This window comes from Sander lucioperca, chromosome 21 (genome assembly GCF_008315115.2).
Source record: "Sander lucioperca isolate FBNREF2018 chromosome 21, SLUC_FBN_1.2, whole genome shotgun sequence".
Lineage (NCBI taxonomy): Eukaryota > Metazoa > Chordata > Actinopteri > Perciformes > Percidae > Sander > Sander lucioperca.
In genome coordinates this window covers 11385615-11401657 of record NC_050193.1, presented here as the reverse complement: position 1 = coordinate 11401657, position 16043 = coordinate 11385615, and the positions used below count along the sequence as shown (strand labels likewise).

Below are 16043 nucleotides of genomic sequence, written 5' to 3'. Positions count from 1 at the left end.
AGTGACGTTTCTCTTTAATTGCTTATTGCACACAACCCCTTTTCAGGTACAGGTACCATTTCTGTTGTTCTAAGAGCTTAAAGTGTTTAAAAGCGCAAGGGAATGCTCATACAGACGATTATCTTTTTTTGTAACCTCCAAACAGAGCAACAAAGAGAAAGAGATTCATCTTGACATTTTAACATAATGTGTCTCCACTGTCATGCTGAGAATAGCTTTGACCTGTAGGTGGCAGCACTGCCCTGTGGGGTAAGGGTGAGGAGATCACAGACTGCTGTCACCATGCCTCTGTCTGTTTTGACTACTGGTTGATGGTAACGAGCTCAGGGTGTCATCTGATAGGTTTGAGGGTTTACATATTGCTGACTTGCAGTTCCCTGAGCATTCATAGCTTCCCCTTGAATTGCAATTTGACTTAGATATGATATGATTCCCTTTTTAAATGTATTTCTTTGCTAATACATGTTTGGAATATTTTCCAAATGTAGCATATCTAAACACTACAATAAAACTGAATGAATTGAATAATTTTACGACCCCCACAGATCACTAAAGATTTGCATCTAAGCACCAGATTCAAAGGTTCTGCTGATGCAACAGTGGCTGCCAATAGCTATCCTGTTGCCACAGCACATCATCTAATTGACTACTCAGCAGTTGGTGGAGAAAAAGACCTTGGAACAGACCACCTAATTACAGTATGAGGGACAGCTATCCATTGCAAACCTCCCTGGAGGCAGGAATTATCTGAGCAAAGCCCCAGGGCTTCTCCCAATGTTTTTGCCAGTTCAGCTATACTGCCCTTCTCATTTACCATTTATCAAAACAAGTGCAGGTCAGTTCAATTGCACCTTTAGAGCATTCAAAATCCCTGGCAGGTGGAAACTCATTTCTTCCTCAACCCATTGTGTTGACATAACCGCAGCTAGGGAATACACCACAGTTGACCAGTACAAAGACGACTGACCTGAAGGAGATGACGTTACACCAAAAGAGTTTTTATTCCTAGTTTTTCACTCTTCCTCAAAAGTGCAGATGGTGTTGGACAGTTTGCACAAGTCATTCTTCAGAACATTTCCCACATCTGAGTAACATTCACAGTAAAATATGTGTTCCATGTAAATAAGGTATAAAAAAATATTCTTTCAGCTGATGATCACTGAATCTTGCAAGGCGTTTGCTGTTCCATGAAAAGAAGTGGATCTTGGTCAACGGATATTTATCCTTTTACAAGCAGGGCAAACTCTGTGAAAGTAGAATGAAACTGCCATTAGTAGTGAACAAAATGTATTCAGATTCTTATGTCATCATGGTGGTATGATCTAGACCAGTGATTCCCAACCAGGGGTCCGTGTAAAGAAAAAAAAAAATAGAAATTAGATATATGTGAATATATGCGTATGGGGTTTGCTAATAGTGGTATGATTGCTGACCAAACCAACCAACCAACATGATTGAAAATTGTATGGAAAAAATTATTTCTTATCACTTTTATATTTATCAGAAAGGAGTTTGTTGCCAAAGTAAGTTACACGTACGTGGAATTTTTAATAATATATAATAATATACATTTGAAACATACATTGGGAGTTAATAAAGTGGTATGTGAGTTAATCTGACATGCTGTGGGGGTACCTCGCACCAAAACGGTTGGGAACCACTGATCTAGACTAACTGGACCCAATCTCTGACCATGACTTTGAGTCTGTGCAGATATTGAAAGTATGTTAATGTATGTTAAATATTACATTGTAATGCAGATTCATTCTGAGTCCATTGCCAATAAGCATCAGAATCAATCTTGTATATCTCTGCTGTGTTCCGCTAGATTCAAAAATGTGTCGACGAGCTAAAGAACTCATACCTTCAATGCCGATCTTGCCATCACCATCACTATCACCTGCAGCGAGGAAAGCCTTGGTCTCCTTGTCAGTGAGTGCTCTGGCAGTAGCAGAGAAGTTCTGCAGGAACAGTCTGACAGGTGGACAAAACAGCAACGTTAAAACTGTGAACATCTCAGGCTACATAGATTGTTTGACTGTAAATCACTGTGCAGAATGAGTATCATTTAAAGCATACTCATGTTTGAGATGTTAAGGCAAAATGTACCAACAAGCTTAAGTGTGCATTGCTTGAGTGTCTTACTTCAGCTCTTCCTCCTCAATGAAGCCACTGTTGTCTTGGTCAATGATTAGGAAGGCCTTCTTTACATCTTCGGCGGACTTGCTGGACATGCCGCATGCCTTGAAGAACGTCTTGTGGTCGAAAGAGTCAGCAGCTGGAACACATATTGTAAAACCATTAGCACCCTGACAGGCTGCATTACATAGGCACACAGGACTTCAGTGTTGATTTAATATGATAACTATGGTTGACAGTTTACATGACAGAGTTCAGTACATTGTAAGCCGAGTTCTTTGCTTTTAAAAAAAAAAGAAATTAAATTTGCATTGACAGTGATAATTCATAATAGGTAAATAATAAAAATGAGGATGAAGTTTGTGTTTACTGTATAATTTACTTATTAAAGATACTAAAGCTCACCTGCGCAGCCGTCCAGAGCGGCTTTGAGTGCAGCAGCATCAACAACACCAGCACAGGACATTTTTTAGACTGAGGGAGAAAAATAGGCGAGGCTCATGGTTAGTATAAGCATCACAAATCCCATACAGTAATCATACAATTGCATTGCAAATATCCTTTAAAGCAATAATTACTGATATTTGTATCTGGGAGATTCTATACTCTGAGGGCCTAAGATACAGTGACTTTAGAGAGGTATTTAGGGGGTTTGATGATGAACTAGTGTTTTCCTGTTTTTGAAATCATCATATATCAAGCTGAGCCTAACACCATGCATCAGTGGCCAGATATTAACTTTAAATGATTAAAGAAGGCTATTCATTATTTAGCTTGACATGAGAAGGAAAGTTCACTGTGCTGGAAAGAACCAGAAACATACAAAAGTTTACAGCCATTACGGTGAAACTAAAGAATTGCTTTAGTTTTGCAAAGGTTGCTGCAGCATCACCGCAACTATTTGTTTTAGTGGGATAAAGAGCTACGCTTTGCCTCTGGATGTCCACTCAGGCCTGACCCCCAGCGCTGCTATGGCACTAAATAGATGATGCTCCCAATGAGAGGCCAAATCACGGCAACATTAATCACTGCCACATATAGGCTACACAATGCAGCTAGGTAAACACAGTTTTAAACACATCAATTTCTTTTTCTCTCATCCAGTTGAAAGTTGTAAAATAACCCAGTTATCATCCATAGGGGTTTATCCTTGGAAAACAAATGAGCACATTGGGCCTCCTTTTCACACTGATTGGGTTGTCCTGTGGTCCGTGTAGTTTATTCTATGTTGATCCATTTCTGTCTACAGTTATAGTCCAAGAGGATCTCCTCGTCTCAAGTGCATTTCCTCCCAGTGTAAATTGCAGTCAGTGTGGCCTTTGCGGGGCGCACTTCCCACTCACCTTTGAGTTGCGTTGAGGCGAGTGAAAACCAAGGCGGACGTGGGTGAATGTCACTAGCAACTTTCCCTCTCTCTTATATATCCTTGAGCAACACCATTTACAGAGATTTGAGTCTCAGTATCAGGTAGCCTACCAAGATGCATGGGTTTCGAAAAAATGTGTCCAGTAGTCTTGATCTATTTTTAGGTGAACAAATGAGGATGCTACCATGTGTGTGGAGGCCTATAGCTAGACATGTGGAAACATGAGCAGGCCCGCTCCTCACTGACTTCACGGGACATGTTTCACTCGTGTGATTTATAGCCAACATTCAAGACCCTGATTCTGATGTTGTAATTTTTATCTGAGAATATTAATGTACTGAATAAGCAAGAGTGAATATAGGCCTACTAGGCCATGGGTCATATCCCCTAATTTGGTTTGTGAGAAAAACTTGGAGCCAAGGGCTCACTGCCAATTTTAACTAGCCTACTGGTTACTTAATGAGCAGAGGAAATTCAATTCACGGCCTTAAACGTCATTCAGCACTCTGAAACGTATTAGGTCCCTCAAAGGTTGTAAATATAGGCTACGTGGAGATTAGATATAGCCTACTGCCCTCAAAAGCACAATTCCTTTTTATCTTCTATGATTATTGAGACATGTCTCCCTACTGCTTGTTAGACTATATATATTGTGTCTGTTAATTCTGTGTTATAAGTAAAATGATGCATAAAGGCCATTCATGAATGTACGTAATTGTCTGGTTATTTCCCTTATAGTTCGTATTCTTCTCAGTTTTATTATGACTTAATTATAAATTGTTGGAGTCAGGCTTTTGATTCTTGCATCTGAAGGGTTGGAGTCGCAACACCCCCTGAGATTATAGATATGTATCTGTCCTGTGACATTACCTGGCTTTTTTTTTACCTGGCATATTTCCATATGGTTCAGCTGAGTCGAGTTTCAAGCGAGCCCAGCGGCCAAACAGAGACAAGCCTTCTGGGCCAATCATTCAGACTATATTTTGTGTACTGTGCGATCGCATGCGTAAACACGTGAACAACTTAGCAATATGTTGACAACTAATTTTACTCTGACGTGCTGCCATGGCACAAAACCATTTACCCCACATATTAATAACTTTATAATGCAAATATAAACGCCCATTTTGGTCTTGTTTTTGTCACGTCACATTCTTTATGAAATGTAAACCCTAGACTTTTAACCTTTAGGTCATTTCAACATTGATCACTCATCTCAGTCATTTTGGTTCTGTTTTAATAAAATAAAGTATTTTTCCAATAATTATGGTAAATATTTCTATAGTTCTGCAGGAATTCAAAATCCATCCAGCCGAAGGCAGTAATGATTCTTATGAGGAAAATGTGAGGAATTTTTAGGAAGAGATCTGAAAAGTGGTCCCATCAATTTAAAATGCAAAATAAATTGGACTCAGTGACTTTTCAATGTCCCCATAGTCACAGGATATAATCTACTCTGCAGTAGTGAATTATAATAGGCATTTTTCACAGCAGATATTTTGACTCATTTTGCATTCTATTCAAGTGTTCCAGTGAAAGTGGCAGTGAGTCAGCATGCACAATAGGCTACCAAGACCCTATAAAACCAAAGCAGCTTAACGGAATTCAGCCATCATTTGTTACTTTATTTACACCTGTGCTTTTCCTACAATGCTAAGTCAAAATGTCTTCTGTGGAAAAGGCCTATGGGGGTTTCCTTGCCATTACAATTATGCCAGTGACTCTGTTATCGTGACATCCTCCACAAAACCAGAGTCAGTGGGATGAGATTGTGTATCAATAGGCACTCACCATACTTTATCCTGGATATTTCCCGATTGATACTCAGTTTTTATTCATGAACTGGAGGATTATTTGGTAAAAAGTCTCTTGTGGTTAATTGTATGCTTATCTTGTCAGTCATCTCTAACTTTTCCTATAGATGTAGTCAGCTTAAGTGTTGCAGGGACCTTATACTATAAATTCAACACATTTTAACCCCTGAAGATGCCACTACAGTAGTTTAAGGGTTAATGAAATGTTGAGGCCTAAATGAGACATTTAATGCATTGTCCATTACCAACACTTTAGGGAGATAGATAGGAAAAAAATAAGCAGCACACAGTGATATCACATCTTAAATATATTTATTAACCCATTCCAGGTACTTAATTGATTAAACAAATGCAACTAATATTCAGATTTAGCCATCTGCCAAACATCTTATGCATTATCGTATCACATCAACAGGGAGAGCAGCAGGCAGGAGCATATCTGAGGTTTTTGTCTTTGCATCAAATGATCTGGAAAAACCCTGTTATCTTATAAAAGGGGGTGAGCCGTGGTCAAAGATGTTCTCTTTATTTCAGGATATCACAGAACTCTGTGGGGGAGAAAATGAAATTCAGACAGAGATTCCTATTGAGCACAACTGTCAGTGCAAGAAGTCATGCAACAATATGGTCAAGCTAGAATGACTAAACAAACAGCAAATTATTTTGAGTATACTTTACTATAGTGTTTTTGAATGTGCTTTTTATGGACTGCAATTTCAGCACTATGTAATGGACAGCTACCCTGCACAGACGGCTCTGTTTCTCATCTGCGTACAGCTTTTTCAGGTGTTTTACATGCACCCACCTTCCATCCCAATCTTGCCATCACCATCCTTATCGCCTGCAGCCATCAGAGTCTTGGTCTCAGCTACAGTCAGCTCCCTTGCCCCCGGAGAGAAATTCTGAAGGAACAGTCTGACGGGTGCACAAAAAATATCAGAGATAAGTTCAGACTTATATCATCATAGACTGTATATTTTATGATGCCATTTTCTTTTCCCCTCTAGGCTTTTCTGAGCATTCAATCCCCCTCCACATCACTCACTCACCAGCACTTCCCCACATGTATTACTGAATTCATTCACAGCGAGAATGCTGCTCCATTCATACAGTGACCTCTGCCTGTGGGCTATCACAACAGAATTTCAATGTAGATGTAGCACACATGCACAAACACACTCACAGGCCCATCTCTATCATTGCTCTAGCCCTTAAACCACACACACAATCCTTACTTGAGCTCCTCCTCCTCAATGTATCCACTCCTGTCTTGGTCCAGGACTGTAAAGACTTTTTCCCCATCTGCCTCAGATAAGCCAGTCAGTCCCACTTGTGCAAAGAACGACTTGAAGTTGAATGTGCCTGGAGCTACATAGGCAGAAAGAATGAAAGATGAAGAGAGCAAGAGAGACAGACATATGTGGGAGTGAGAGGTCAATCACAGAATGAAAAGAAAGCAAAAGTGGTGAGGGACTGAATAGAGATGTCGCATTTACTCATTCGCTCAGATGATTTTCATTTTTCAACCAATGACATTTACCAATATACACCCTGTAGCGTCTTATACCATTATAGGCTAGGCACACTATATGTCAATTTGCCATTGAAACAGTCAAAGCACACTGAATATTGCCCATGGGCCGAAGGCAAACCTAAATGTTAAAAGCCCTTTATTCATCAAGCTGTTCAAAGTGGAAATTCTGATCTACTGTAGGAAGAGTTAAGGATCTGATGAATAAGACTTGCAGCCACAGTATGATAAATGATTGATTTATTGGTGTATCCCTAACCCTAATGTGATTTGTCTGCTATCCCCACTTTCATAGAACATTTTGGTTTCCCATCACTTTTTAAAAGAAATAAAAGAAATACTACCTCCTTTTTTTTTTTTTGATAAATGCAAAAAAAAAAAAAGTTTGATTGTTATTTTGCCTGCAACATCGCCAACAGGAGGGCTCTCTTAAATAAAGAACATATAAGCACTGACATTTGATTTTTCATCTGAGGGGGTGAGCTGTGTCTGCCTTGTCATGCAAACATAATTGCTAGAGATAAATGATTAAGTATTTCGGGATGTGAGGGCTGTATAGCTTGTGTGATTTGGGATATTCTGTGTGAATGCTCAACATAAACACATTGGTATCTGGGTGGTGACTGCTCTCCTGCCACATGGCTGCCTGGTTACCTGCAGGTTCCCTGTCCCCACTGTGAACAACACATACTGTACAGGTATCCCTACTGGGACTGGGAGTGGGTTTAACATTGCCTGTCTGTCTCTCTCTGCAATATGTGAGTGGATTTATATTCTACTACTGTAATGTAAGTGTTGTTGTGTTAATGATGTTTGTTAAGTGTGTGTGTGTGTGTGTGTGTGTGTGTGTGTGTGTGTGTGTGTGTGTGTGTGTGTGTGTGTGTGTGTGTGCCATCTGACTCACTTTGACAAGCCTGGACCGCAGCCTTGATGTCCTCGGCGCTCAGCATCCCTGCAAATGCCATGGTCCTCTGTAGCTTCCTGAGGGGTGCAAACACATGCATGGAGGAAATGCAAAGTGACAGTAAATTAAACCAGTGCAGGTGTTTTCAGCTGTCAGATAACAGGATCTGTCAGATAAAACTTGTGGATAGATTTAGAATAATCATTCAGTCTTCAGGTACATGAGCACTGTAAAAAAAAAAAAAAAAAACAAGGTGCTAAGTTGTACCTTTTATAAGTGGGGCTGTGCCATTTTGACAGTGAGGTGCAAGCAGATTAACAAAATATATAAGTCTGTATTGTTTTCTCAGAGAAAGAAACTGACATATTTTATTATATGAGAATTGTCTGATGATCCAAAATTAGAGAGAAAGTTGTTGCAACTTGAAGGAGCAAACAAAAAGAGGGTTGAACGTCCTATTTTCTTTATTCCCCCCATCTTTTAAAGGAAAATAATTGAGATGCTTTAAGGCACAAACACACACAGAATGGCTAACTATCATCACACAAGCATTGCCATGCACGTGAATTTGCAAAAAGCTTGGTACTCACCGTGCTTCGGGTGAGGTTTGCACTCTGAGCCTATGATGCACAGATCTCTGCTTCTCCTGCTTTGTCCTTGTAAGCCACCAGCGCTCTCTTGTAGCTTTGTGATCCAGAGTGCAAGAGGCAACCTGACGTATCTGTCCTCAAATCCAGGGAGAGTTCCCCCCACGCCACAGAAAGCCTCCTCCTTCATCAGTTAATCAGAGCAGATTTTCTCACTCACAATATTATGCAAACTTGCAGGCATAACAAAAAAATACAGTAAAAAACAATGACTTAAAATAATGATTTATTAAATAATCATAACTATACATGTATTTTTACAAGTGCACATTTTTCATATAATGTTAATCTTACTACACCTGCCTTTAATGCTACTGCTACAACAACTAATGCTGTTACTATTGTTCATATTAAAATGAATAAGGAATAATAAAAATACAGCAGGTGTACTCAGGAAATGCAAAACCTTTCAGCCCATGAGATGAATGTGATAATTATCAATCAGCAATGTGTATTTAATTTTAGTATTATTTATGTCTGGTAAAAAAACGTAATAAAGACACTGTATAAACACATGAATATGCAACTGTCATATTGTAAGTCTTATCTATATATAACAAAGGGGAAATATGTGGGTTTGTCTTGTTATGAAGTATACACAGAGCATTACAATAATTACATTTGGTTATATATTCTTCATTAAGGTTTTATCACACCTAAAAAAAAACTTGAAAGCTTGAAAGTCATTAAAACAACATTATGTGAGGAAACTTACACTCAAACACACAGGTGTATATAGAGTTATTTGTTGCTTTTAACTGGGATCTATAACAAGTTGACTGTTCAAAAGCATAGTTCCTATATTTGTAGCTATTGTGATCAAAACAGAGTTAGATTATTATTATTATTATTATTATTATTATTATTATTATTGCGAAGAGTAGATATTTAATATAGTTTCCCACTAAATCTCACGGCCAGCAATATCCATATGAAATCACTAGAAAGAAAATGAAAAAAAAAACCCATCAAGAAATAGATCGAAAGCCAGCATCAGTCCACTTGTTTTATGCTGCTTGGCAGTTTATAACTGACCGTTAATCCAAAAACAAACATGTATTATAGACAGGTTGTCTTTTCGAATCAGTATTACGTGCCTCACATGGTTGGCAAGTGACTTGATGTAAAACGCTTTCTTCAGCTTTGATAAAAAAGCACTGGATTCCCATGATTTATAATAAATGTTGAAGCTGATTGGCTCTGTGTTTTTAACGCGAAGGTATTCTTTGTTGTGATTGGCTTGATCACTTGTCAATTATTTGAGGATTTACGCCTCATTCCGTGATGTGACGTTGTACAGGAACATGGCGCTTTAGAGGGGAGATGTTTCATGGTAGTCAGGGCTATTGATTTATTTCCTTTGGCTATGTTAATTTAAATAACATTAAGGTACATTCACTAAATATGATCGGTCGTAAAAGGTTATCGCTCCTTTTGTCTCTATGGACAACGGAACACTAGCTACATCTCGTAGCGGTGTTTGCTGTCGTCAGCTGAAACTGTTAGCATTGACATGCTAGCTGTAGCTAGTGAGCTGGCTAACAGTAAGTAGCTAACGTTAAACGGACAGAAAATATGCTTGTTTGTGTAGCCTACAGTGGCGTTAAACTAAATACCAATGATTAAAACACGCTATTTAGCATCAAATCAGTCATTTGTTGTTTAGGACGACGATTCCAGTTAGCTAACATTTTGTTAGCTAAGCTAGGAGGATGAAGAGCCTCCATGGACATGTTTTGTTGCTGGCCAGTGGGTTTTTCCTGTCGGCGTTTTGGCTGTCTGAAGGTGCCCCTCTTCAGTATCCTCACAAATCAGGTGAGACAGCTGATTGTAAGCTAATACACAGCTAAGCGATTGTTTGTTCACTCACAAGCTACAACTCCTGACTATCCAGCTGCTTAGCTAGCAGATGTTTCTGTTAGCTTATATTTGCTGGCTGGGGGAACGTTAGCTGTTAGCTAAAAGCTAACAACACAACAGCCTGGCTGCATTTCCTGCTAACCAGTGAAAATTGTTATCAGTGTATGGATACTTGTACTAACTGACTATTGTTTGTTTGATAACGCAGTTAACGTGATATCTATTATTGTTATTGGTGAATCTTTTATTAATGCTTATAATGGAAAGTAACAGGATGCCATCGACAGAGTTTCCCTCTACCAGAACACAGAAATACTTATTAACCTTGTCTAGTTTCATTCTGATTGATATTTAACAGAAACGAATGAGCTTCCTGGTAGCAGTGGTGTCTGAGTTAATATAGTACAGACTATTATAACTGCAGGTACAGAGAGGTTAATCTGTCAGTGGGGTTGGTCCAGTCATGGACATTTTACATTTTAAAGTTGTGAGTCAATAAACTGGATGTTGGCCTACCAGCATTTGTTTTGAAGTAAACCTTGAATAACCTTTTTTATGTGGACTCTAGTTTACTCATCACAGGTTGTGTCACGGGTGTGATCATTTGATTATTTTAGGATGCATCAAAGTGTATATGGAAAAAAACAGTTTGCCATACTGTCATATGCCAGTGTGATAAAACACTTGATAGGTTGATTAAGAGACTCTTGTTCAGTACAGAATTACAGAACCAGGAGGACATTGATTGTATTAAAACAGTTCAATTTCAGCTGTTTTACTTTGAATACTATGTGAGATTACTGTTTTGTAATTGATAGTGGACCCGACCGACAAAATGAATGACAAATGTGTTGGTCATTTATAACAAAATGTCAAACATTTGGTTACAGCTTCTAAAAGATTAGTATTCATTTGGTTTCCTTCATTTCACCACATTGTAAATTGAATGCTTTTAAAATATTTTAACTGTTTTCCTGACAAAATTCAGAATTTTTATTAATCAAGAAAGGGTGCACCAATTTAAGTAGATGACTCAACTTACAGAAAGAATCACTTGATGTATCAACTATAGAAATAATCACTTGCAACCCTAATGTTGTGGATGTCCTACATCTTAAATACAAGGGAATGGTTTCAGTGTTTTCATTTTTTTGCAGCTGATCAGGGTAAGAGGCTCCGCCAACCTGCTTCCTTGTGAGAAATGAAAAGATGCAGACGTGAATATGCTGTATTCAGGGTTGGTTATGTGTAAACGTAACTCACTCCAATCTTATCAGCACCAGTCAATGATTAGCAACAGTGTTTGCTGCTTACAGTATTGTACTACAGCATGCTGGAAAGTCATGTTGCAATATGAGCATGCTTTTTATGCTTTTATTACATAGCAACCTGTTCTTTGCCCCACTGGGTCTTCCTTTTCCAGTGCATACAGATGTGGTACAGTAATACTTGATTGTTTCAAGGTTTGGTTATGAATTGTGGGTGAGAGCACGCATAAGAACAGTGACTGGAGTGGAAAGTCACTTGCAAAGCCGGTCTTCAAGTGACTTGTGCTATGTTTACACACATCAGACATGGGTAAAGGTAGCTAGATAGGTAAGCTTTACTGGAAGTGTCCTTGTTATAACTGTAGTAACAGCCAGATGATAGCGGTCTGTCTCATCTGTTATTCAAACTTCCACTACATTGCTCAGTGATTCAGTGATTACCCCCCCGCCCCCTCCCCCAAGCCCAGGCTGCAGAGGATGCTGTATTTACAACACTTACACAGGTGAACAGTCTATAACGTGTTTTTTTAAATGTATTGTTTTAACAGTGTAAATATTGATCATTTATAATTGAATATGGTGGAACACAATCTTGCAAATATGGATTCTTACAAGGGCAGCCTTTAGTATTGGCTTTTCATGTAATTGATGAGGCTTAGTGCTTCTATCCTAGCAGCCAGACAAATCTTAGCGGAACACAAACATGTCAGCCAGACAATGCCATCCCTCATCCTGTACCTAACTGAAAGTACAGACATCCACTGTGGTGCACATTGGTGGGTGAAATCTGCAAAAATGGGTCAGCTCCTCCTCTGCGTGGATGCCTACTGAAATATGCAGTGGAACCGAAATAAGACCTGGCAGCTCCCAGCTGTATTGGTCCCAAAAACCAGTTGAGTCATTTGGTGAGGCCTGCCAAGTAATAATATGAACCCATGACTCAGATAAGGCCTAACTGAGAAGTACTGATCCCATGTAGAGCTGCTGTGACCTAGCTCCTGCTTTTTCTATCTGACTGCTGCTGCAGTCTCTCTGGGAGTCCTGCACTGCCTGGAACCCTGTTGCTCTGCTGAAACAGACGGGAGGGTGTTTGTATGAAAGAGCTGCCTGCAATTCAGCTGAATGTTTTTTACAGGATTGTTGTGAAGTTAAGCTAAAGCCAGTTGGAATTCTCTCAAAACAAATGCTCCTGCCAATGACATCATTGTGTAAGCTATAATTGTAGATGGAGGAAATGTTCCGTAAAAAACAGGCACGTGACATATTTTTGATCTGACTGGAACAGGGCTATTAGGTTTTGGTTTATCATTAGCTCGCTCTTGGATTCATGATGTTGGATTCTTGCCAGTCTAGAATTATGAAACATGCATTTCATATCAGGATAGTCTCATGACAGGATCAGGCTGCATGGTATCAGTTTGATAATGGTTTGATCTGATGGACCTGTAGTTTTGGAAACAATAACTTTTTTTTAAAACTATTTTTCAGTCCCTCTTCTGCGTGGCATAGTGGAAGACCCCAGACATGGGTTTCCCTGTCTCAGTATGAGGCTATGGGGGGGAGGGGTAATGCATGATGCAGTAGATAACATTTCTTGTTTTAAATGTTTATGGTGGTTTGATGTTTACCTAAACTATAGTACTGTAGCTGTGTAACTCACCAGTTCAACTAACAAATGTCCAACTAAATCTGATTAATTAATGTGTGCTGAACTACTGCCTGTGACTCTCACTGAAGATTATAAATAATTTCTCTTCACCGGAAAACATTTACTGCACTTACCTTTAGATTTAGCAGGGAAAGCCAAACCAATGGTATGTCTTGGACACCACATTGTTTTTCCCTTTGTTCACCTATTGTGTTTTTGTTTGTTTGTTTGCTCCTGACAATTTCAATTTCTCTGGATTTCTTCATGCATATATTTTCCTTTTCTTGTGCAGTGGATGTGCCATTTGTCGTAGTGTAAAATATTGTGTAGTCTATGGTTTTGAATGGTGCATGTTAAGCAGATTCAGTCTAACAGGTTGGGTTGCGTCAGCTCAGAGTTCTCCTCCTGTTCCTTTCACTTACAACTGTGGCACAAAGGAAGTGAGTATAGCCTTTGGTAGCCCTAGTATTAATTTTTGCATTCTATCCCTGATTTTATGTTCATTTTATTTCTATTATCCCTTATTGTAAAGCACATCACAGAGTGAAACAATTGTAATTTCCCCAATGGGGACCAATAAAAGTATATGAATTAAATTAATCCACCAGGCCTGTGTCCTGACGATGGACCCTTTAAATCTTTAATTCCTTTTCTCATCAATATTTCACCGCAGACACTGTCTCTCTATTGTCATCTTTAGCATAGAGGAGAGATTTGTGGAAGTAATCCTGTGGAAACACCCATCTTTTAGAAATAAACTATTTGTGTTTCAGGTATTTAAAGCATTTACAGTTTGCATTACAGTATAACTCCTTTCACTTATCCTAAAGGCCAAGTTACCTGTGGTGTCTTTAAAGGTGCAGTAGGTAAGACTTATTAAACTAATTTTCTGTCGTATTTACTGAAACTGACCCTATGTTCCAGTAGAACTACATGAAGCAGGTAATTTAAAAGAAATCCAGCTCCTCTGGCACCACCTACAGCCTGTAGTGCGATTTGCAAAAATCCACAGCTCCCTGTTCAGATACACCAATCATGGCCAGGGGGGGTGTCTAACTGTGTGTCAATCACTGCTCATGCACACGTATTCATTCTCCCTTGTGGGGGGGAGGGGCTTAGGACACCGTTTTGGGCTTTAGCAGAAAGGGGGGAGGGACTTAGAAGTTGTTGATGTTCAAATTTTTTGGCTAAGTCCTGGATCTTCCCAATCCTACCTACAGCACCTTTAACTGAGCATGATAGAGTTGTGATCTATCATGAGTAAAGAGGCCAGAGATTGAACAATCCTGTCTATTTTTGTCTGTGATTTCTTGGCGTGCTGTTGTAGGCATTACATGAATCTCAATCAATAATGCCTGACACTTTGGGTCATATCTAATGTCCCACAGGGAGCTAAAGTGATTGCTGCTCATCTCATCTGTCCTCTGAATATCATGGGCTGTGCTGTCTGGATTTGTAGTAAGATCACTGCTGAACCTGTTGGTAGGCTACCGTTCAGCAGCTACAAGTTCTTACTTCAGGTTCATTTCATGGGAATGTTTTATTTATGAATTGGGGGAAGGCAGGGCTTGATGCCAGATTGAGTAATTTGCTTCCGCACAAGACCTAGTGTTAGGGTTTGGCTGAAATTACCACTCTGCCCCCCTCAACAATGCAATTGTCATTGGTTCATTGTCCATGTGGATACATCTAGAAGCATTGTGTACATGTAAAAAGAACATGCATCCACATTTGCAGATCTGTGTGCACACTGATGTGTAAAATAAGTAAAATATACATATTTCACCTCTTTCTGTTGGCAAACAACATTATGCATTATAGCCATCATCTGGTAACAAGTGTGAGAGGCACATTCCAATTTCTCTGCTTCCTTCCTACTCGCTATGTTTACAGTAAGGTAAAACACACAGTTTAGACGTTCTCATTGACATTCAGTCGACGTTGTATGTCTTTTGTCATCTGCATTCATATAAAATAGGTTTATCAAAAGGACAGCTTGATGGGGAACAGTTGGCCAATGCTTGTGCTGCTGCACTAAGAATGTTGATCAGTCCACAATTTTACGCTTGCTAAATCCTCTAACAACCTAAATATAAACAGATTAATGATGACTCATGTATTGTGGGATACTGTAAGCTATTCAAAGAGATTTGAAGATTTTTTTTATTTTTTTTTTTAACATTGCAGGAACAGGCCACGCAAACATATGCCATCATTTGGAGAAGCTTTGCTTGCACCATCCACACTATAATGTGAAAACCTTTTTAAATTGATTACATCTGGAAAAGCACAGTTTATATATTGAAAAAGGCCAAAATGGAGAGAAAAATATTGTTAGGCTATATTATATATTTTCAAATTTAGCGGATTAGTGTGGGCCAGACATGTTGACCTTTTAGTCTGGTTTCTCATTATTCCAAAGGGCCGACTCTTTTGTGTTGCAGTCATACTCAAGCCTGTTGTTTTTCTCCTTTATGTGCTGATGAGAAAACGAGAAGTAGGTTTGTAGTCTGGATACAGCACCCGGCTTTATCTGTCAGGAATTTGTAGTTCAGCAGAAGGAGACTCCGTAGGTGTTGATTCTCCCTCTAGCAGACAGGATGTACCTGACAAGCTACAACCAGTGGGAGACAGAATAAACACAGGAGGGAGAATGGGGTTACACATTCTTACTATTCTCTCGGTACACACTCACTCACACACGCACATCACGCCAGATATCATGTTGTGGGCCGAGATTAGATTAGAGTTTACATTAATTGCAATGTGATACAACATAGAAGAAATTGCGCACTTGCATTCAGAGAGACTCCCAGACGACATCCAACACCAGTTCTGACTGAAACAGTTAAAAGTGGAAGGGATT

General features: G+C 39.2%; 3 protein-coding genes and 1 long non-coding RNA gene across 4 annotated transcripts in view; 2 read left to right on the top strand and 2 right to left on the bottom strand.

Annotated features, from left to right (window-relative positions):
- Window positions 1–982: 982 nt before the first annotated feature.
- On the bottom strand, window positions 983–3668 carry LOC116059560 (parvalbumin beta-like). The gene is made up of 5 exons (XM_031312735.2): window positions 3483–3668; window positions 2545–2613; window positions 2146–2278; window positions 1865–1974; window positions 983–1245 (listed from the first exon to the last, which is right to left on the bottom strand). Exons 2-5 carry the CDS (start codon window positions 2603–2605, stop codon window positions 1220–1222), a joined length of 330 nt encoding a protein of 109 aa, XP_031168595.1. The 5' UTR covers window positions 2606–2613; window positions 3483–3668; the 3' UTR covers window positions 983–1219.
- A 1515-nt stretch (window positions 3669–5183) lies between these two features.
- Window positions 5184–7093, top strand: LOC118494160. Its single transcript, XR_004896255.1, has 2 exons — window positions 5184–5259; window positions 6097–7093. It is a non-coding gene; the product is annotated as an uncharacterized LOC118494160 (long non-coding RNA).
- On the bottom strand, window positions 5615–8540 carry pvalb5 (parvalbumin 5). The gene is made up of 5 exons (XM_031312736.2): window positions 8345–8540; window positions 7755–7831; window positions 6555–6687; window positions 6125–6234; window positions 5615–5867 (listed from the first exon to the last, which is right to left on the bottom strand). The coding sequence occupies exons 2-5, from the start codon at window positions 7813–7815 to the stop codon at window positions 5845–5847; spliced, it is 327 nt and encodes a 108-aa protein (XP_031168596.1). The 5' UTR covers window positions 7816–7831; window positions 8345–8540; the 3' UTR covers window positions 5615–5844.
- A 1132-nt stretch (window positions 8541–9672) lies between these two features.
- lmtk2 (lemur tyrosine kinase 2) overlaps window positions 9673–16043 on the top strand; it is a 33016-nt gene continuing 26645 nt past the window's right edge. The window contains exon 1 of the mRNA XM_031312708.2: window positions 9673–10216. Within this exon, the coding sequence (XP_031168568.1) occupies window positions 10114–10216 (103 nt within the window). The 5' untranslated portion in view covers window positions 9673–10113. The remainder of the gene's footprint in view (window positions 10217–16043) is intronic.